Source organism: Coturnix japonica, chromosome Z (genome assembly GCF_001577835.2).
Source record: "Coturnix japonica isolate 7356 chromosome Z, Coturnix japonica 2.1, whole genome shotgun sequence".
Lineage (NCBI taxonomy): Eukaryota > Metazoa > Chordata > Aves > Galliformes > Phasianidae > Coturnix > Coturnix japonica.
The window spans coordinates 40174624-40197792 of NC_029547.1; the positions used below are offsets into that span (position 1 = coordinate 40174624).

At 37.6% G+C, this 23169-nt stretch overlaps 1 protein-coding gene across 1 annotated transcript in view; it reads right to left on the minus strand.

The window, feature by feature from the left end:
* Nucleotides 1-45: 45 nt before the first annotated feature.
* The window catches only part of CHSY3 (chondroitin sulfate synthase 3), a 103510-nt gene continuing 80386 nt past the window's right edge, over nt 46-23169 (minus strand). The window contains exon 3 of the mRNA XM_015849402.2: nt 46-5837. Coding sequence (XP_015704888.1) covers nt 4272-5837 — 1566 coding nt within the window. The 3' untranslated portion in view covers nt 46-4271. The remainder of the gene's footprint in view (nt 5838-23169) is intronic.

Consider the following 23169-nt stretch of genomic DNA (forward strand, 5'->3'; position numbering starts at 1 on the left):
GCTCCTTCCCAGCAGTGAAAACAGGGAACGTATTTTCATAATAAGGAGGTTTTGGAAAAACTTGCCATTTTGTTCTATTGTGAATCCATTAATTACACATTTATAAAGGGACAATGTACATTTAGAAATTTCATTTTACAATTGAGATTGTGATTCATATTAGACAAAAGCAAACGGTTAGCAGAGACATTCCCATTTTAATCTCTACATCCACAATATTACTCTAACACTTTTGTGCTTCTTTTTTCCTTTTTAATATGATCTCTTTAGAAAGCATTTATTCCTCAAACAAACTAACACAAGTTCTCAAGTTATCTCAGGATAGTTATTTCAAAAGTCAATGCAATAATTCATAATAAACATTTATATATATATATTTTTAACAAAGTCATTCATCATATAAACAAATGAACCAGTCAGACACTAAATAAATATTCATACTGGTAGATACTAACTTTTTGCTTAGGACCTGAGCCTGCAAGCCCTCTGTATACATCTTAATCCCCAAAGGATGATTACTTTAATTTCTTGTTTCATTCTACTATTTTACTTCTAGCTGAGCAAATACCTTCTGTCCTCTAAGTTAAAAAACTGAAATAAGCACCAGATTATATCTCAGTGGATAATGATTTCCTTACACGTTTGTAATCATAATTTCCATTATCACTCACATTTTCATTCACGTGCATGAAATGTGTAAGGAAACTTGGAGCAAAACCCACAGAATCATGCACAGGGCTTCAGAGAAGTATCTTCATTTGAATAGGAAAGGTCGTAGCAGGATGAAATGTACCCTCAGCAGTTTGCTGATGATACCAAGCTGGGTGGTACAGTTGACAAAACAGAAGTGGGGGACACCACCCAGAGGGACCGGACAGGCTCAAAAAGTGGGCACAAAGGAACCTGACAAAGTTCAACCATATCATGTGCAGGGTGCTGCACTTTGGTCAGAGAGATCCCAGATACATGTACAGACTGCCTGAGAAGAAACCCTGTGTAGAAGGCCTTATGGGTCCTGGTAGATGGGAAGCTGGACATGAGACAGCAGTGTGCTCCTGCAGCCTTGAAGGCCAACTGTATCTTGGACTGCATCAACACAGGGGTGATAGCAGGGAGAGAGAGGTGATTGTCCCCCTCTGCTCTGCTCTTGTGAGACTCTATCTGGAGCACTACCTCCAGGCCTGGGATCCCTAGCACACAAGGGAAGAACTGTTGCTGCAGGTCCAGAGGAGGCCACAAAAATGCACAGATGGAGCACCTCTTTTATGAAGAAGGCCTGAGAGGGATGGGCTTGTCCAGCCTGAAGAAGGCTCCATGGACACTGAATTGCAGTCTTCCAGTGCTTGAAGGGAACTTACAAACAGGAGTGGGACCAACTTTTTTCACAGTCTGGTAGTGATAAAACAAGGGGGAATGATTTAAACTAAAAGAGGGGAGATTTAGATCAGATGTTAGTAAGAATTTTTTTACTCGGAAGGCAGTTAGTCTCTGACACAGGCTGTCCAGAGAAGCTGTGAATTCCCCATCCCTGGAGGTTCTCAAAGCCGGGCTGGATGAGGCACTGTGCAGCATCATCTGGTAGCTAGCAATACTGCCCCTGGCAAAGGGGTTGGAACTGTGTGATCTTTTAAGGTCACTTCCACCCTAAGCCATTTTATGATTCTATGAAATCATCACAAACACTTATCAGCAGGAATTCACTTTCCTGTTCCTCGCACTTGGCTTTCTAATCGAACTAAGCAAGAGCTTTGCACTCGTGCAGAGTCAAGGGGAAGGTCTGTAAGAATCCCTTCAAAACTACTACTTTTATTTTCTAATAATTTTATTTTCTCCAGACATTTGAGCTGCTGATACTAGGCTAGGAAGAAAAGAATTTCCAGAAGAATGACAAGCAAGAAGCTCTCATTTAGGAGGGCGGACATGCATGAGTTACTTTCTATCTGTTGTCATCTACCACAATTATTACCTTTTCTGAGGCAATGGACTGGCCTCTTTTAAAGCATACAAAAAGGCTATGGCCAGCCCTTTAATACTGAGCTTACCCATTCCCCTTCAGGCATGCCTTTTCTCTTGCACAGTAACTAACCTATGCACCTTCCTGGTGCCTTACGAAATTTTATCAGGATATCTTCACACAAATAGACTTGCCACTGAATTCCAACCCAAGTTGGGGTAGCAAGAGGGGGTGTCACTATGAAAAATGTATTTAATCATATTAAAATTTTAAGCATATGAAAACTTCAACAGTTGCTTACTCCCCCTCTCCCGCCCCCACCCCCTCCCACACACACACTTGTCATGGTTTTATGATGTTTGGTTATCATATTCCACATCATAAAATCAAGCCATGCACTGGGAATTAAAAATTAATGTTCCAGGTTCAAGTACCTGTCCCAGAAAGAAGAACTACAACAATCCCCAGCAGACTGCTCGCTGTTCTGTTACTGTTTCTGCTCAGTGGGAAAAGATAAAAGGCTTTGGTAGGTTACCTGACAGGCAGGTGCTGTCTCATCACAACATTAGAGTAAGGCCTTTGGCTTTTGGACACCCACTCTCATTTATTTTATTTTGCTAGCTTCAATTCTAAGTATACTATATTATTCTGTATTATGGTATGTTATCTTGCATTCTGATATCTTAATTAATAAAACAGTTTGTCTCCCCTCAGACTGTTGCTGCTGTTTTGCTTTTAGGCCCATCTCTCTATCCTTTTCCCTTTTTTCCCCTATCCCCTTCCTGGGGCACGGGTCCCTGTGTCCTCTCACCCCACTAGTTACAGAACCAGGCCAAACCAGCCCGTAAACTGCTGACACCAGTTCAATTTGAAATACAGTTTGAAATCTAGGGTACTAAGATGAGATTAGATGTACCCACTGTATTTAAGTTTGGCTGAAGGTTTATGGTTTCTTGGACGTCTTTGAAGTCTTAGCATAGTATAATACGAAATGTTCCAAGCATGTGGTAAAAATAATTTCAACAAATTCATTGCCCGAAATGAAAAAAAGAACATCTTTTGAAATGATTCTCTATGATTCTCTATATAATGTATATATAGGGACATTCCCACACACACCGCGCACATACACACATTTGTAGATCCCCATATAAACATTTCTCTAAAATACAAAAAGTTGGTTTCTATATTTCTTAAGTTGGTGTCATTTCAAATACTTTACTCCATAAATCAGTAATATGACAACATCAGGCTGTCCATAGAGATAGATTTTAACACAGTCTTATAACCTCCACTAATATAAATATATTGGCAAGGAATTTTGACCAGCAATTATAAATTTTGAAACTTAAATAATTATTCTACAATTATTTTAATTTTAACAACAAATTGTTTCTGAGTACCAATATTCACAGAAAACATAAAAAAAGATACAGCTTCAACTTCTAACACTCTCTACCAAGTGCAGCTTTATGAAAGGAATGTAAAAGAAAATTATATATTAGAGTTTCATTCTAAAAAGAGAAACACCAACTTATGTGTTTCAAAAAAAGACTATTGTTTGCCTGCACTTTGTCATAAATAACCACGTTATGTCATAGCTTCTTGCCTGCAAATGAAGGACATTGGTTCACAGATCTCCTAAGTGTACATGAGAATTTGACTAAATTCTGTTCCTTGTGAAAATAAAGTTCATTTACATGGAGAGTGAACAACAGTGAGGAGTTTGTTATTCTAGTAAGACATAAGGTAACTTGGTAGCCAGTACCAGTTGCAATTGCAAGTAACTCCTCAGTTTTTCTTTCTTTTTTTAAAATAAAGGTACAATCATTATTCACTAACTTTAGAAACTCTAAAGATGAAGAAAAGTAGTGTTTATACATGTAAGTCCTCATATAAATTATAAAACTCAAGTTTATCTAACAAAGTTCCATCCCCAGAAGAAGCATAAAGCACTTTTGTGGTACCTTCACTATTAAATATTAGTATCACATCAAGTCTGAGAAATACAACAAAGATGATATTGTATCCTAGAGACAAAAAGAATATTCTTCTGATGTAGTCTCTTGTGATGGATGTGTTCCATGAGATCATGTGATTGCCATGATTTGATTGAATTTCAAATAAGAGAAATCTGAAAGAGTTCACCTAATCAGTTCAGTAGGCATAAGAAACATCAGTGAACAGCAGACTCATCTTGTTTGAGGTCAGCAGTCTTTGGAAGACAAAGAGAAGGGAGCTTAAAAATACAACGTCAAAATAAAATAGTTAAAATAATGAGGTAAACTCCCTTTAAAAGGCCAAATGGGTTGGGATGTCAGGAGACAGTTTGATTATATCTGACACCCAAATGTTTCTCTAGCCAGAGTTCAGCGAGCTGCATGGTTGAAGCAAATGTACTTGCTTTGGAACCTAAGCACATTTTGTATTGTTTTGGATCTAAACTGGGGTCACAATGAACTGGGTGAAAAATATGAACAACTCCTACTTCTTGACTTCTAAAAGCCTTCAAGCCTGATGTTATCACTTTAGTATAGAGGTCTACGTCCTCAAGACCCCAGCCTCGAATTGAGGTATCAAATCCACCAGCAGTAAGTAGATCACTTTTGTAAATACAAGTGATTCCAAATCCATACTCCCTCCAAAATCCAGTCCTTTTTGTGAAAATAAAACTACTGTCAGCAGGAGGGTTGCCTCCATATACTACTTTTGGATCATATTGGCTGAAGATTATAGGGTAGTAAACCTGTTCTCCCTGAATAGTGTTTTCTCTGCATCTCTGTAGGAAGTCTGGTGTGAATATGAGATCAACATCACAGAATAATAGCAAAGTGCCATTGTCAAATTGGGATGAAGCCATTTCAAGACCTAAACCTCTGGAAAACTTTCCTGCCATAGGAACCAGAGTCATATCTGCCTTAGGATACTTAATGCTATATTCTTTCATCAGCTCTATGTGTTTACTGGAGTCCTGTCCTAACTCAGAACTGAAGAGAATTATTGCCAATTTTACATTCTGTCTGGGAATCAGGCAAGTCTTCTCAAAGTTTTCCATAAATCTTGAGAAAATGTCAAATCTTCCTATAAGAGGAACAAGAATATGTATTTTCTTGTCACTGTGTCCCACAATGTCTTTGGTGCCTTGGAACGATGAAGAAAAAATCTTTAAAGAATTTGAAAGAAAAGAGAACGATTGTGTGCCAGTATTGGTATTCTCCAGCAGGCTTCTTACATCTAGTTCTTCTGCTTCTCTGAAGAAGGGTTTGCTGAATAGTTGCTGAAGGAAAGCATGACGTCTCACTGGAACTGTAACTTTCCTTCCTTTGTGCCTTTTGTACAAGAGTAGTAAATCCAGGATGTACTCCACACCATGCATAGGGTCCACCCTGCGGTATCCATACTGTATTTCCTTGAAATCAATCAGCCTTCCTCTAGATCTAGAGTTCTCATTTATCATCTCCATGACTTGCATCACGGTGTCATCTAGCGCAGCCCTCAGGACATTGCTCACGCTCTGCCGGGGTGGTTGGCTCTCTATCATTGAGTAAAGAAATTTACCTGTCAGGAACTCCCACTCCATGACTTCGGATCTTTCACGTGGCTGGAAATGATTAAAAGATGGTATCACTCCCAGGTGCTGATCTTCCTTTGTTACTTTGCTGTTACTGAGCTTGCTCATGAGGGCACGTTCCCTGTGGAGAAGAATGGTCCGATAGCGCAGTTCGGAAATTTTGCGACTCAGTATGTAATTGTGCAGCCTGTATTGGTAGGCTGGCCTTTTGTTTGGATGAAGTGTTATAGCTGCATGAATTTTGCTGTTGTGAAGGTCTTGAATATAACCCATGCGGTTGTGTTCATAATTCTCATGGAACAATTGCTGCATCTAGAAAACAGAGGGCAAAAGAAAGACATTAACTGATGTTGGTTCTTCCGACAGAGTGATCTACATTGGCACTGCTGATCATGAATGATTTTGGCAGACCACAGCTGTCTTTAAGCCCAGAATTTCCAAATATTCAATAGAGACTACTGGTTTTGTTTGGTTTTGGTCTTTGTTACAGTAGAAGCCACAGTAAGTAACTAAACCTAACTAAACAGAAAGGCAGATACTTTGGGATCATCTTTGTTACACTGACATTAATACAGTGATAGGACAAGGAGGAATGGCTTTAAAGTAAAAGAGGGGAGATTTAGGTTGGATAAGAGGAAGAAAGATTGTGGTGAGGCACTGGCACACACTGCCCAGAAAAGCTGGGGATGCCCAGCTTTTGGAACACCTGCAGGTGGTCAGGGCCAGGTTGGATGGGTCCTTGCGCATCCTATCTAATGGGTGGCAGCTCTGCCTATGGCAGGGGAATGAAAATTGATAGGCTTTAAGATCCCCTCCATCCTAAGCCATTCTTTAGTCTATGATTTAATTGCAACACTAATCAAACCTGTAACTGAGGTCTGCTTGTAATTTTTCTGAGTACTCATGTGCAGGCTGATGCTATGTGTGAAACATCGAGTATTCAAATACATCTAAAACCTAATTAGCACAGATCCTTAATAAGAGGTTTGCAGCACTGAAGATGCATTTTTAACAATACCCTGGATTTCTATCTACAGAGTACATAGCTGCCTGTACCTCCTATAGCCATAGGCAAATGGATTGCGCTACTCAGTATTCATAAAGTAAATGGACTTAATTTCAACACAACTTTTTTTTTTTACTTTTTTTTTTTTTTTTTCAGTTGGGGACCAACAATGGGACAAAGAATTAAGGGACAGATACTTAACGATTAGAATATGTGTGCCAGCAGTGATACATATAACAGTACATAAATTAAACTACTGATTCTGCTGGTATAACTCATTTTGACTGATTTCCAACATATTTCTGTGGCAAGAAAAGTCTACTTCTGACAAATTACTAATTGTAATGTCTACAAAATAGTGAAGAGATATATTTTGTGCATTAAGCAGAAGTCTAGGATTTTAAAATATCTGTTTTTTATAGGCTCTGTCCAAACAGCTGAACTACAGAGAAGTCATAGAACAACTTCTGACTCAGCTTCAACCCTAAGAGCACTCTTACCTCATTATATATTTAATGTTATGATGAATATTGATTCTTTAAAAGGCAGCATTATGGAGGAGTAAAACATTCGGTCTATAAATAAATGTAAAATCCACAGCACCTTCTAATTCCACAGAAAAATTGTCACTGAGTAGTAGAAAAAGAGTCTGGTCTTTTTCATCTAAAACCAGACTGGTCAGTAATAAGTATATATGGAAAATGTGCTAATGACACAGCAAATCTTGTTCCATGATGTGTTGTAAGTTTAAGTATAGTCAGATTGTAAGATTGGTATTGAAGTTTGTCTTAAACATATTGAGGAAATCAAGACAGGAGGCATCTGTGCCATGTAATGACATAGTGTCTCTGATAGAAAACTTGTAAACCATTTTACTCCATTTCTTTAAAGAATGGAGATTTTGCTACAGGAAATAGTAATAAGCATAAGGCAGTAAACGTACAATAACTCTTAGCAAGATAAGATCTACAACGAGTATTCAAAAAGCAATTGGCATGAACAAAAAATAGGCATTGTCATATTCAGAAATACAGAGGCTTAAGACAAATTTATAGAACATCTCTCCCCATCCCATTTAGGCCACAAATCCCTCTGTACTATTATTCGGGTGAGCATTTTTTAAGCTACACTGCAAGTGTGGATTCCCTGTGAATTAGAGATGAACAGTGACAGAACAGAAAGATTACAGGATGGATAACTGAGTTCTAGTCAAAAATTCCTGGGAATGGCCTAGGTATGGCCTGGGTGAGGATGTGTTCTCTTTGGAAGAATCTTTTTTCCTCCTTCCCCTATGATTTACATTTTTAATCACATAAAAACATAATCTGATGAGGTTTCATTTCCATCTCTTCAGTGACATGCTCCATTCCCTTCCTTCTTCCTTTTAATTAAAACTGTCTACTGTGTGCTTTGCAAGGCAACTGTGCTTCTATATTCTTTCAGTAACAAATCCTAACACCTATGCCTGTTTTCTTAAAACAACAGTAGTAACAGTATTTTATTAATTATAAAACCATTCCAAAGGTTATTTATGAGAAAAGTTGCATCTGTGATTTTCACATTTAGAACTTTACATTCACATTTCCTTTTAGGAAAGAAAGAAAATATAGTACTCGAAAACAAAAGAAAAAAGCAAAGCCCATTTGCCTACTGAATGGTTATCAGCATCCTTCTTTATAGTCCCCAGTGTACTGCTCTTTCTTACATCCTCTGATCATAATCACTTGAATTCATCTTCTTTCTCTACAAAAAGGGTATCTGAGTAAGATTGAAACAATTGTAACAATCGTTACACATTTAATTTATGTCCTCTCAATCTTCAAAGCAAGTTTCATTTAAAAGAGTGTATTTTTTTTTTACCAGAAATACTTTTAGCAGACGACAGTCACTGTAAAACTAAAACACTTCTTTTGCGCTAATTTTTCATGACCCTACCTTGACTTATTAAAAGCTCAGCTTCACAGCAGATTCATTATCAGCATTCATTCAACAGGAATATTTTATTTACATAAATAGTTGTCATGGTTTTGTAATTTTGTAATTTTGCTATCAGTATTCCACATCATAACATCATGTAAAGTATGGATACTTGTATTGAATGTGCAGTCCACAGAAGAAGACTACATATCCCAGAGAACAACAGGGGTAATGATAAGTCACGGGACCAGGACGCTGTATAATCTCGTTCCCAGGCTGGAGTGCCCTCCTTCTTCTCTCGAAATTCTCGGAGAGTGGAAGCGTTCCAGCCGTGTCGCCTAGAGTTCACAGTAGGGCTCTCGGTTTTCGGGGACTCTCTCTCTCTGTTTCGTTCAATTTGTTAGCCTCAATTATAATTATATTGTGTTATCTTGTATTTCGGTATCATATTTAGTAAAATAAGTTTTTCCTCTTAGATTGTCGCTGTTTTATCCCACTCCCTTTTTCCCCCTCCTTTCCGGGCCCCGGAGGGGGGGCCCACGGGGTGGCTTCCCCTGTCACGGGCATAGGTAAATCTAAGTAACCCGTGACAATAGTGCATTTTTATTACATTTGAATTTCACATGCCTTCGTTTATTAGATACGCTCCACTGAAATCACAGCAAGATGTACTCCATTATATTAATGACTTTGGAAAATCAACAGATTTAACAGCAGAAATGAAGTTTCTATCAACTCAGTAATACATTATTATCACACATATACAAACCTTACTAAACCATTTTCATGGTTGCTACTGAATATTTTTAATCTATATCAATAACAAGAAAACAACTGAGAACATACACAATACTGAATGTATAAACTCTCTGTGAAGAAAGGTATTAAGTATTCTTATGTACTGTTTGCCCGTTAATAATCATAATTCCCAAACAACACTCTAATGCAGAGAACAAATAAAAGAGAAATTCTTGAAATTTACAGATTGTGTTTTTTGTTGTTTTTTTTTTTTGGCCCTGAAAAGTGCAGCTATAGCAGTTATAATAATAACTTGTTTGAAATAGCTGATTGCAATTAATCTAGTGGAAAGAAATTTCTTTTTTATTCTAAATACACCACTTTGACATTTTCATTTTAAAATTTTAATAAATATTGTTCTAACTTCTTAGAATTTCAGATCTGAAATTTCTACGGACATTATCAAAATGTTCTTTTTCTTTACATTGTTTTTTTCAAATCTTAGTGACACACAGAAAATTGTTTTCAATACTGTAGGAAAAAAATGTCTTAAATCTCCAATTATTAAGTTCTAGATTAAATCAACTCAACATGATCCTAACTTCTTGAAACTTCTGAACAAGGTATTTGATCCTAGGAAGCAAAGGGAAAGATGGCTGTTTTTCTCAGAGAATGGATCTGTGCAAGGGTGTAAAAATGTCAGTGCTGTCATAAGCGATCTAGAAAAGGAGGAGGAAATTCAGATACTTGAAAATATCAAAATTAAAACCATTCTGCAAAGTAAAGCTGCCTTCAAAAGCTGTCATGATACTGAATGTCTAGGTAATAAAACAGCGGATTAAATTATGTGCAGAAAAACGTAAAATACATGCGAATAAGGCAATCCTAATTATAGCTGAATGATAGGAGACTGCGTGCCAGTTGTTAGCACTCTGGAATGTTAAACAATTGTACAGCAGGCAGTTATGTGCTAACGTCACCTCACTGCTCAGTGGTGATGAAAGAAAAAGTGAACAGGACATACAGAATCAACATAGGAATTTCCACACAAAATATGTGAAGAATTTCTTTAAAGTGAAGGTGACAAAGGACGGAAACAGGCTGCTCAGAGAGGCTGTGGTCCTTCTCTGGAAATATTCATGACACATCTGGATACTTGTGACATACTGTAGGAAACAGCTTTAGCAGGGAGGTTGGACTCAATGATCACACTATGTCCCTTCCAACCCCTGCTATTCTTTGCTTCACTGACAAGTCCAGAACGATTCAGAGATTCAGAAGTATAACTGTGCCACCATGTAACTCCATAGCACATCTGAATCTTGAACACCACCTGCTGTTAGTCTGTCAATAATTTATTGCTCCAAATTAAATTGATAACTTAGGAAGAGAGAGACACTGGCCAAGGCCACTGGACAATCACTTGTGTACTGTTAGATTGCTACACAACTAGGATGCAAGGGAGTATTTTACAGTGGGCTAGCTCTGAGGCAGGCCTATAAGGGAGGGGGATAGTAATAATCAAAATCTCTTCTCATATAGAGAGCCCAGACACATAAGACTCAAAACCAGAAAGGTAAATACTGACACATCAACCAGAGATCAGACTCACAGAATTGGACTGAGTTGGAATGGACCTTTAAAGACTATTTAGTTCAGCAGGGACATCTACATCTTAATCAGAGCCTCATCCAGCCTGTCCTTCAGTGTTTCCAGGAATGGAGCATCCACCATACCTTTCGGCAACCTGTTCTACTGCATTACTTCTCTTATTGTAAAAAACATTTTTCTTATATCCATTCTAAATCTTCAACCATTTAGTTTCAAACCATTTCCCCTTGTCCTATCACAACTGACCCTGTTAAAGAGTCTGCCTTTCCTAGAGCCCCCCTTTAGATACTGTAAGGCCACTACCAGGTGTCCCCAGAGCCTTCTCCATGCTGAAAATTCATGGCTCACTCAGCCTGTTCTCATAGGGAAGTATGACCCCTTGAGTCATTTCTGTAACACTTCTTTGAATGCAATCCAACAAGTCCATGTCTCTCCTCTATTGAGGAGTCCACATCTGGGCACAGAATTCCAGGTTACCTATCACTGCACAAAGCAGAGGACCAGGATCACCTCCCTCACCTTGCTGGCCACCCTTTTTTTTTGCTGCAGCCCAGCATACTTTCTGGGCTTTCCAGGCTATGAGGGCACATTGCTGGCTCATGTTCAGCATGCTGTCCTCCAGTACCCTCAAGACCTTCTTGGGAGGGCTGTGCTCCATCTCTACACCTCCCAGCTTGATCTGATAGTGAGGATTGCCACACTCAAGAATTCAACAAGTTGTGGATGCAAGAATTTTAATGCATTCAAAAACTAAGCACACAGCCTAATCTTCCATCATCTCTATGTTCAACACAAAGGCACAGTATCTCCAGAACATTTCAGTGCTACAGGCTGATGGCAAACCAGGTGAAACTGAGTCATAACATGCTTTTATTCTCTTCTGCCTCACCCTTGGTATCTTCTACATGCTACTGCAGACGGAGAATATTTGGCCAAACAATCACGTACCCTGACATAACACAATTACTTTATGCTTACTGAAAATGGTGAATGGAAAAGCTATTTTCCGTACAAAGGTATGCACAGTGTTTTAATTTTTCATATTGAATGCCTCTGTGATTTTCCCGGAGATTCTGCTGCCTTCTAAACAATTCTTATGGCAGAACTAATACAAGAGTTGGCAAGAGTTGCTGCTTGCCACTTTTAATGCCACTGAAATTAAAGGTTGGCAAGAAACACAGATAATCTGATTGTGACCAATGCAACTCTGAATTACAAGCAGGAACAAAAAGAAAAAAGAAAAAATGAGAAAAAGAAAAAGAAAAAAAAAGGGGGGGGGGGGAAGGGAGGAAGAAGAAAAAAAGAAAGAGATGGACCAAATCGGAATAAAGGCAACTCTTGATTTTCACAGCAGAGAAATACAATAGATAATATGTAAGTGCAACGTAATTTGCATTGCAAGCTTGGAAACTGTAATTTTCATGATTTACTGATGTAATAAAAAACAAAATTTCTTTCTACATACACACAAAAGCCCAAACCAACACACATTATTTCAAGACTATTGTATATTAAATAATGGAATGTGAATAGTGGTTTGTAAATAAACATAATTTTTCTTTGAGCACTGTTTAAAAACAACTGCTTGCATTTAACAGCAAAGACATGCTACTTTATACTCCATCCACTCTAGCTATTCTTAAGTCTACAATGCTACTAAACTACCCAACATTTGATCTAAATTTAGCTTTAAAAAAAATTAGGAATACAATCAACAGGAACAACTACTGATCTTTATTCATCCTGCTATTCAGAATTTAGTTCTCCTTAACATGAAGACTTAATATTTTCCAGTGACTTAAAGGGGTATTTCATTCACATGAAGAATCTACATAAGATCTGAGTATGGGATGATAATTCTCTGCATTAAAACTCAGAACTAAAAAATTGAAAGCTTAAGAAATCAAACTTATCACGAAAATAACGTAATTGCTTATAAACTTTTTGTAACAAAAGGTCAATTGTTGAGTAAAAATTCTTTCTGGTGTAATTCTGAAAAATGTGATAAGTTGTCAGCCCACACATAATATTATCCATTATTCATAAAAACATCACGTTTCCATTTTGAGTATAAGTTGTAAATTGTACATCAGCTTATGTGGTAACAATGCACACAGAAGAATAATCACAGTGTTCAGATTTCTGATCAGCTACACAGTCATGCAATTCTGTTTCAGTAAGTTCATATTTTAAAAAAATGTATTAGCTTATTACAAGACACGTTGAAACAATTCAGATAATCACCACATCTCCATCTGCAGAGGACAAGGAAGGGAAACAAATCTGTCTTGGGGAGGTCTAGTTACCTTATGGGTCCAAGTAAGCAGGGTCAGAAACCCTGGAAGGAATTTCTCTTTCTGAAAATAGACCTCACCCTGTATAACAGAATCCTGTACACCATGAAGTTTGTTCAGAAACTCTCCTGAACTGTAAAGAGAATAAGGCAGGCATCTGGTGCTCGCTTGGTCTGACACTGCACTTTTTATGTCAGCTTACTTAGAGTGGGCTACTAATGCCAGTGAGGCACCGTAAGGCTTGTCTATGCCCACCTCTTTCCACTTGGGCTTTAAACTGTACTAGAAATGTTCACACAGCTGGCAGTAGGCAATTTAGTTGCAGACAACTGTGGGGAGTAAGCACTTAGCTCATGGAAAAGACAAATTTTCCAATACTGAAGTGTCACTAGACTGAGGATCTACTCCAAAGGAGCCTAGGATAGTTTAGCCAGAGCAACATCAGGCTGTGGCTGAGGTACCAGGAGATGAAAATACTCAAGACCTCATGGAGGGGAGCCCAGTATAGGGGCGGCTAGAACATTTCTCAACACAGACCTTGTTCAGATAGACTAGAGAAGGAATGTAAGAGTGCTACATTTGCCTTTGGTGTTCCTCGTCTCATTAATTCTAGAGATACTTTCTCCCCAGATACAAGTAAATATGAAAAGAAACACAAAGCATTTTCATATCTTCAAATATTCATAACTCATAATAGCAAATCAGATTAGTAACAAAAAATAACTCAAGTACAGAAATGAGAAAGAGTATTTTAGAACTCATTGAAGTCCTCAGGATAAAATACAGATTGGCTGGGAAAAAAACCTGTAGCTCTGTCTGTATTTCTACACAATCCATAATCATGAATGTAAAATTTGATCTCTCTTCAGTCTACAGCTTGTTTTCATCTCTCCTTTTCACCGAGTATAATTTTTTTCTTTTTTTTTTCCCCCCCCATAATAATTTATCACTCCACTCCAAATGGACTTCAAAAAACTCTTGGATCCCTGTATTAGGGAAGGCTCACCCTCCAGCTCACTCAATCACTGGTTCATGCCCTGAAGGGATGGAGTGTATGGGAACTGCTGAGTCATGGCCTGAACCACTGATTGAACACCTGGAAGAAGAGACCAGGTCAGCCCTGGGAGCACAAGTTGATGCAATTCACCTGTGCAACTGGAAGATCTAAGGGTTGACTGCCACTGAGGAAGGATCTTGCAGGAGATCCTTCCTTTGTGGAGTCTTTCTGTAAGCCTAGATCTTCAGAGGCAGGTGAGCATTCTTTTTGTAACATTTTCTCATTGTGCTGGTCCTGCTGCTGTTACAGAGTGATATGTCTTTTTTTCCTTTAAAGATGGAGATTAGAATTCAACTTGCAGCATGCATTTTAAACTGCTTTCAGCCAGGGTGCACCAGATGAAAGCACTGTGTGACCTTTCGTGCACTGCTGGCCAAAGGACATAGGCAAGTGTGGGACACAGAGGTAGTATATGCTTTTAAAACTAACTATGATAAAAGAACAATATGGTTTCAGAGCAAGAAAAGCTCACATGTAAAAAGCTAGCTGGAAGCCTTTTGAAGATCTTAGGCTGGACTGAGTTTGGCACTGGGAGCTGTGTCGCAGAGGGGAATGGAAACTTGCCATCCTGATAGCTTTTATTAACAAAGGTAGGAATAATAACTTTAGAGAGGAAACATGAAGTCATCTGGTTTCATGACATATCAAAGGAGTAACTTACCAAAATTATTAAGGCAAATCAGATGTCTCTTTTAACTAGGGTAAAGAAATAAAAAATTAGCAGATATCAAACTTATTAAAAGTCCATGCGTAATAGTCAAGGGAGCTGCACTTCTTAACATTACTGAAGCACCAAACTTAGCAGGAATGTAAAAGGATTAAACATACAGATAACAAGAACACCCAAGATGACATTGTAAGGGACAAGAGAAGTGAGGACACTTGCTGTTCCAGGCTGAAAGCAGTTTTGTAGCTCAGAAATGGCGCATTGCAACATCTCAGTATGAGTTCACAGAAAAGATCAAGTTCAGATTCAATATTAATAACCCCTTTCAGAAAATTGTACTTAGTGAAAAATGAGGGTTTGAACACTCTCGTGTGTCAGATCACGCCAACATTCAGCAAATGAGATTCAGGACCTTTGGACAACAAAACAATGAATGTGTACTAGTGAAAACAGAATTCTTTATTTTTGACTTGGTGAGCACATCCTGGTAACAAATGTATCACAAGTTCCTTTTTAAATAAGAAAAACACATGCATTAGCAGATCTATAGCATGGCCCAAGTTTCCCCATTTGAACTCTCTGATTAATTTTTCTCTTCTTGCAATCACATACTCTCTTCTAACATTTGCAGCAACTTCTACAAAATCAGGGAGCAATTGAAACCTTATCCCACTGGCTGATAAAATTTTCACAGTTTCCCAGAAGTTACCACTAGAGAATTAAAAACCAAAGCAGAGAAATTAAGAATCACCCAGCCTCAATTCTCAACCAAAAAGCAACACACAAAATCAATATGGTATGATTTTCTGTGATGCCTCTTCAGTCTCTTCACACAAAGACTGTTCACCAGCCTGCATTTTGCTACACTGCATAGCGGGCCAGGCTTAGTCTCTGATTTAATCTTCCTGCACTTGCACAGCCTTGAACCATTACTCAGCCAAGGAGATGAATAGCATGAGCTGCTCATCAACATATTTTCCCTTTCTTGCTTTGTCAGATGAAAAATAAAAAAGGGAGAAAAAAGAAAGGTGAGGAGAAAGAGGGGGAAAAAAAAAAAAAAAAAAAAAAGGATGTTCAAATTAAGTTTTCATTCCATACAGTGTAATCAAGGAGATTAAGTAGTGTTTCCTTCCAGCTGATTTTGTTAACGTTAAAGTTTATGACAAATTATGAACCGTCCTTGAGCTAAACATCCAATTAAAATAACATAAGCATGGCAGGATGTCTGCTACAGTGTTTTTCTCAAAGCAATCCTAATTACATTGCCATTCTGCTTTTCCACAGGCAGAGCAGAGTTTTCTAACTAGATGGGATGAAAATATAGTATTAATTAAAATGAATATATTCGCACATTACTGAGAACTAGTCTTATGCTAAAAGTAAAATCCAAGCATAGTGAGTTATATGCTTCATGAACCTGAGAGATGTTGCACCAAATAGTCACTCCTCTTTGGTATTATAACATTTCAATAATTTAATTACTCTTTATTGTGTAATTTCTGAATTACGAAGTGGTGCTCATTAGTAAAATCAAAAAGTCTTCCCGTTACAGAGTGGTAGTTCAAATCCATCTTAAACTGCTCATATGTCTTTACAGCTGAAAATGTTATTGTTTTTAATACATGTTTGAATATTTATGTTATGAATAAAGAGGTATTACCATCCCATTGGCAATTTATAAATCAAGACAGAATTAAAACTAATATATTTCAGATTGTAAAAAATCTCTGTATTTACTGGCTCCTCAATAGTAAGTTCCAGATTTATTACAAATCATAGAACATGTTGAGCCTAGTGATTAACCATTAAAGAAATCATAATCTACATATGCTTTGTCGTGTATAACAGATCATATATTTCTGTTTTATGCCAAAACTGTAACAGCATGTTGAAATACAGAGAAAACAGTCCTATAAATGCTAACTGTAAAAAAATTAAGGAACAACAACAACCCCAGAAAAACAAGAAAGATGACAATAGAGAACAGTTCCACTGTCTAGGTGGTCAGAAGTGCTGTTTCATAGAAATATCCACAGCGTATTGACAGAAAATAAAGCTTTCTCAAGTGGTTTCATTTTCTGATCAGCTTGATCAGTCAGACATGTGCATATTTACACTTACATTCTGACAGGAAGGTGGGCTGAAATGTCACTTTATCTGTCTCAAAAGCAAGTAGCTTTTGCCTTTCAAGAAAAGAAAAAAACAAATCAGAATACTATAACATGTAAATGACCTCTCATATATGGAGTTCACAAATTTTATGAGAAAAGGAAGTAGGAAATACTGTATTGGAATTTCCCTCCAGTAAGCTGAGAAAACAGGAAAGTAGTAAGGGGAGACATCATTGGTTACTATTCCTGACACTACAGTGAATACGCTGAACTGATCAGTTTACTATTATCACCTTGAAGGTAAACTTTGTTCTTCTCTCTTTCATGTAAGGTAGTTTTGTTTTTGTTGTTGTTCATTTGTTTTAACATCTAAAATGTTTATCAACATATTTTCCTTCAACAAAAGCCATTTCTTTCTAAAATAGATGTAAATGTAAAATGCACCATTTAGAATTGCAATGATGTCTTTCACCAAATAAGTTAAATAGTTAATTTATTGTTGAAAGCCAAAAATAATGCTGGTAATTGAGATATTTTCATTTACATAGTTAGTCTAAATGCACAACAGTAACCATACTGTAACTATAATATAGCCTTCCTCTTATGACCTAGAGTAGCTTTACGTGACAACTTTGAGCAAGACTAGTTAAAAGGATCTTACTGCATTTATGTAAATTATGCAAAGGAAATTATTAGCAGCATTCACTTCTTGTCTGGCGACAAACTGAAAAAGCTGTTTCTTCACCTTACTATTGTATTCCCTCTTAGACTTAATAGAAACCACGGACATCACTGGTCCTCCCTTTTCTTTCCAAGAGAGGTGTCTATGAAGTAATTCCTTAGTGATCTCAAACTTCAAAACAGTCACATCAGGAGCCCTGACTCATAATGACATGAAGTCTATTTTTGTGCATAATAAATACAGAAGGATAATCACAGAATTATATCCATTTTCTTAAAATCTCTGCCATAAGAAACTTGGAGCATAGAGCACAATCTGGATGGAGCACACAGCGCAAGGAGGATCCACAGACAATTACATTTAATCACTGCCTTAACATGGGCTATTTCTGGTAAACAAGGTTTATTTTTGATGCAGTCTAAAAGATTTATTTCATTCAATTGGCTTAATTCAGAAGTGTCAGAGGGAAGAAATGGAATCACTTAAAATAGGAAATTATGCAAAATCATTGCTTCTTATTAAATACAGTTTCTAGTGGTCCCTGAATAGCAGTTTTAAAATGTCTCCACTTAGCACAAAAGTCTGCCTTCACAGAGTTGAACTATCTTCACACCTCTCAGGAAGCAGATGCACAGGAACTTGTCAGAAGTTAATTTAAATTACTCCTGCTAACCTATGAGGTTCTACAAGCCCCAACCATTTTGCAAGCCTCAAAACTGTGAAATAAAAACCACCCTGAAAAGCAGAAATTCTTCAATTATCATTCTCAGTTTTAGAAAATTTGAATAGAAAAAGTATATGCCAAAAAAATAGGACCACTTTAACTTAGTAAGGTCAGAGGAACCGGAGAATCAGAATTTCTCATTTGAAACAAGAACTTTGTCTTGGACATCAGTCATCTCCACCAAAACTATGAAGACAAGATTCATAAAGGTGCCCACATATCGGTTACAGTACATGCTAAAATACATATTCTAAGGTAGAAAGTGAGCTGGTCTTGTTGATTATTCCTTTTTTATCACTTTCCATAAGGCCAGTGATGTGACTTGTGTATTGCATAGCTATCTGTTTGTCAGATAAATTTATTTTATAGAACCACAGAGTCACTATGGCTGGAAAAGAACATCAAGATCATGTAGTCCAATCACTGACCCATTACCAACATGTCCACTAACCTCTGCCACATCTACATCCAGGGAAGGTGACTCCACTGCCTCCTTGGGCAGCTTGTTCCAATGCATCACCATGTGTTCTGATAAGAAATTATTCATAAAATCCAACCTGAGCCTCCCCCCATGCAACTTGCAGCCATTCCTTCTCTTTCTGTTGCTAGTTACCTGGGAGAAGAGGCTGACCCTCACCTTCACAGAATCACACACAGAATCACAGAATCACAGAATTACCCGGGTTGGAAGGGACCTCAAGGATCATGTAGTTCCATCCCCCCTGCCTAGCAGGGCCACCAAACATACACATTTACTAGATCAGGTTGCCCAGGGCCCCGTCCAGCCTGGTCTTGAACACCTCCAAGGACGGGGCAATCCACCCAACCTCACTGGGCAGCCTGTTCCAGGACCTTAAACCACCCCTTCTAGTATAAGAACTTCCCCCTAACATCCACCTAAATTCTTCCCTCCTTCAACTTATAAACCATTTTTCCCCTAGTCACTGCTATTTATCAGCCCGTTTCGAAGCAGGTTGTACTCACCCTCCTGGGCAGTAAGTTCCCTCCATGTACTTGAAAAGCCTGCAATGAGTCACCCCGCAACCTTCTCTTCTCCAGCTGAACAAACCCAACTCCCCTCAGCCTTGTCCTCATAGCGGAAGTGCCTCCAGCCCCTCATCATCTTGTGGCCCTCCTCTGGACCCTTTCCAAAATCTCAATGTCTTTTTTGTACTGAGGGCTCCACACCTGGACACAGTACTCCAGATGGGGCCTCACAAGAGCAGAGTAGAGAGGGACGATCACCTCCCTATCCCTGCTGACCACCCCTCTCCTGATGGAGCCCAGGATCCACCTTGCCACAACCTCCTTTCAGACAGCTGTAGAGAGTGATAAGGTCTTCCACGAGTGTCCTCCAGACTAAACAATCCCTATTTGTGACTCTGTATGAACAGACACAGGACAGTCAGAAGTCATATGTAGAACTGTCAGTGCAATGTCTTCTTTAGCAATTGAAAACATGTTCTATATAATTATTGCATGGAATGTACAGGGAACACACCTGCTTGTCAGATCTACTATCTAGCTGTACTAAAAAGGTACATCTACTGTTCTTCCAAACAAGCACAGTATTGTTTCTTCAGAAAGGCTCTGATATAGCCTTTTTTTTTTTTTTTTTTTTTTTTCCCCAGTAAAACTGACTCAGCCATTACAAAGTCAAGACACTACATAAAGGATGCTCACCATCATCAAACAAATAGATTTGCATTATACTTAACTTTAAACCTCGCAATACCAAGACTACCGCTCTTAAGTTTACAGCCAATTGAGAATTACAGTAAGCATATCGACACACACAAAACTATCTCCATAAGCTACAGATTTATCTTCCAGAGATGGATTACAAATTCATTAAGCTCAATATAGCCATGTGAACTAAGCTATGAAGAACAGAAACTTTCACAAATTTAGCATTTAGCAACACACGTAACAAGAATATGTGTTTCATAGAAACACTAAACAAAATACAAAACAGATTTAAAACTATTATAAGTTTGCAAATTCATACTTAGAAGTGAGGGATTATAAGACCCCTTAGGAAAATACCAAATGATTGTATTTTAAAAGCAGTAAAACCTAGTCCACATCCCATATTCTATAACCACAAAAATCACCATTCACGCAGTGTCTGATTGGAATAAACTACTTATAACCTTCCACACCTGTCACTGCTTCATCCCCCCTCACTACAGTTTTTCCTTACATGAGCTAAGAGATTTCATATAATAAGGAGTCAAGTAATTCTTACCAAGTTCACTGGATATTCAGATAGACCTGAAGACAGTTTGTATGCTATTTTTTTTTTTTTCGTAAAAAGTATTTTCTACCTTATAGTTCTAGTAAATGGCACCTTTTTCTGATGTAAGAGCTCAAAAGCATTGGTTGGAGGGAAAAATCAAGCCCAACTTTCTCCAGTTTCTGAGCGTGGAAGTATCAACACTTCCATTCTTCACTGCCTTCTGGATTTAAATTTCCTTTTCCTTGACAGAATCAAGAATTAAAAACAATTACTTGCTATATCATCCCTATAACATAAATAATTGTTCTTCTCTAATTTTTTATTTCGCCTGAAATGTCTGGATCAAAAGTAAGGGATATGGCTATGCTAAATAAAAGCATAATCTCTGAGGAAGAGCAGAGCTTCTTACCCTGAATTAAGCCTTCATTCTGCTCCCTAAAACAAAAGACAAATAATAGTCTTTGATTACAAGCACAGCCATGTTTCGGTGATGTGTTCTCATTTATACAAAAATTTCCTATCATGTCTGTTACTATAGAATCTCTGTCTGATAAATGAGTTCTGCTACTAAGGGATTTGCAGCTGTTTGAGTACTAATGTCACGGTGTACAGATTTGAATAATTTGCTTAAGATCTAAACATAGAATTTTTAATTCCCCCCCCCCTTTTTTTTTCTTTTCATCTTCTTTCCCTCTTTTTATTTCATTTCATTGTTTCATTTCCTATTACTTTCCAACCACAGTCATGGATTACTTTTTTCCCCATTCAGAGAAACAGTAACCCCTGGCACTTAACAAAATTTAGCTCAATCTGATATTCATTTCTCATCAGAAATTTGAAATATATACATTTATCTATTTAAAAAGTTATTACTATTTTTGAAGTAAAATGCTACTCTGTGTTTGAATGAGATTAGCCAATTCTGTGGTTATTAAAAAAAAAGTTTGACATTCGTAACTGCTCAGGCAGTTCTCTGCAGAAAGAATCATATTTTACCTAGCACTCTTCAGTGTTCTCTAACAACCGAAAACCTTTTATGTCTGGGCATTAGGCTGCAGATAGTCTCTGACTTAAACTTAGGTCTCAGTTTGAGCCAGGCATTTGCTGAGAGTACAGTATTTTCTGAGAAAGTACAGTACTGCAATAAACTGTCCCTGAATTAATTTCTGCTATTTTTTAAATACTATTTTGTAGTTACATTATTGTTTCCTCACTGAGTCTGCAGGTTATCTTCAGAAAGCATAACTGTGTAGGCTACGATTGTCTCTGTGACCTTTCAGAAGGACGCAAGATGGAGGTGGGAACCTGCACTAGTAAAAGTACCAAAGCAGAACTGCAGCACCCCTCTGACCAATCTTTGGTGGAAGGAGTCCAACTTACACCTGCGTGCTCAGTGGTGTGGGTGTTGCATTAGTAGCCTTCTACTTGTATGAATGAAATGCTTGCTGATAAAAGCACAAATCCCATCACTTACACTAGCAAAGTAATTTTGACAGATGTTTAAGGGCTATAGAAAAGCACACATAAAACTGATTTTACTCTTGGTTATATTTTCTTTTAAACAGATGGATTTCTTTTTATGGCTTGTAAAGACAATTTTTAATATATATTTTAATTACCTCTATTTCATCTATACAATTTAATCACTGATTTACTTCCCTTTTTAGTACAACATCAATTTCCACACATTTAATTACTGTCTATAGCAATGAATGCAACTCATTTAAAGACACAGATAAGATGTCATGGAAAAAAAATGCAACACACCAAACAAACCCAATACACTAAAGAAACTACAGGGAGTAATAGGTTTAACTCAACATCTAATTCCACCTCATTCTGCATACTTCTTGCTCAGAACTGAACTATAACTTTATCTACAAATTCACACACTATCTCATTATCTCTGAAAAAGCCAGTCTCCTTTGAAGTGAACATGAAGCCACAAACTCTCATTTCCCAGCTCAAACTTGGACAGACCCATTTTGATGTAATTCTGCATGCATGGAGAAAACCAGCAGCACTCCCCCCAAGATATCAGTAGAATACAACTTAAGTCTGGTTATGAATGAATAGATCTGTCCAAATGGTGCAAGTACTTAAGCCAGCAAAAGGAAACATATGAACATGTTTCTGATCCTGTTCTCAACTGGGAAGTTACCTATGTGAATATAAAAAATTTAGGAAAATGGTATAGTTAAGCCCATAGAATTGATTACCAGAATAAGTAAAACTTGCATGCTTTAACAAGTGCAATACTTTTCAGTATTTTTTTAAAAGATCGTGGCTTTTCTACACATGTAAGATATTTCCATTCAAATGGAGTGTAAAGCACCATAAGCATTTATCACTCTAGTTCATAAATCATTTTCCTCTCCAAGAGCAACTGCCAAAAAGATAACTGTATGTTTCAAGGGTGACATTCTACTACAAGCAAAATCTTCTGCAAAGCCTGGAAAAAAGCAATAATACTGCCACAGGCTAATGTATAGCAATTCAGATTCAAACATCTTTTACAAATGTACATAGATTTTTAACATGCTGATACAAATGGGATCAAATACTATGCAAAAAAAGTGTGCCTTTTACATTTGACCT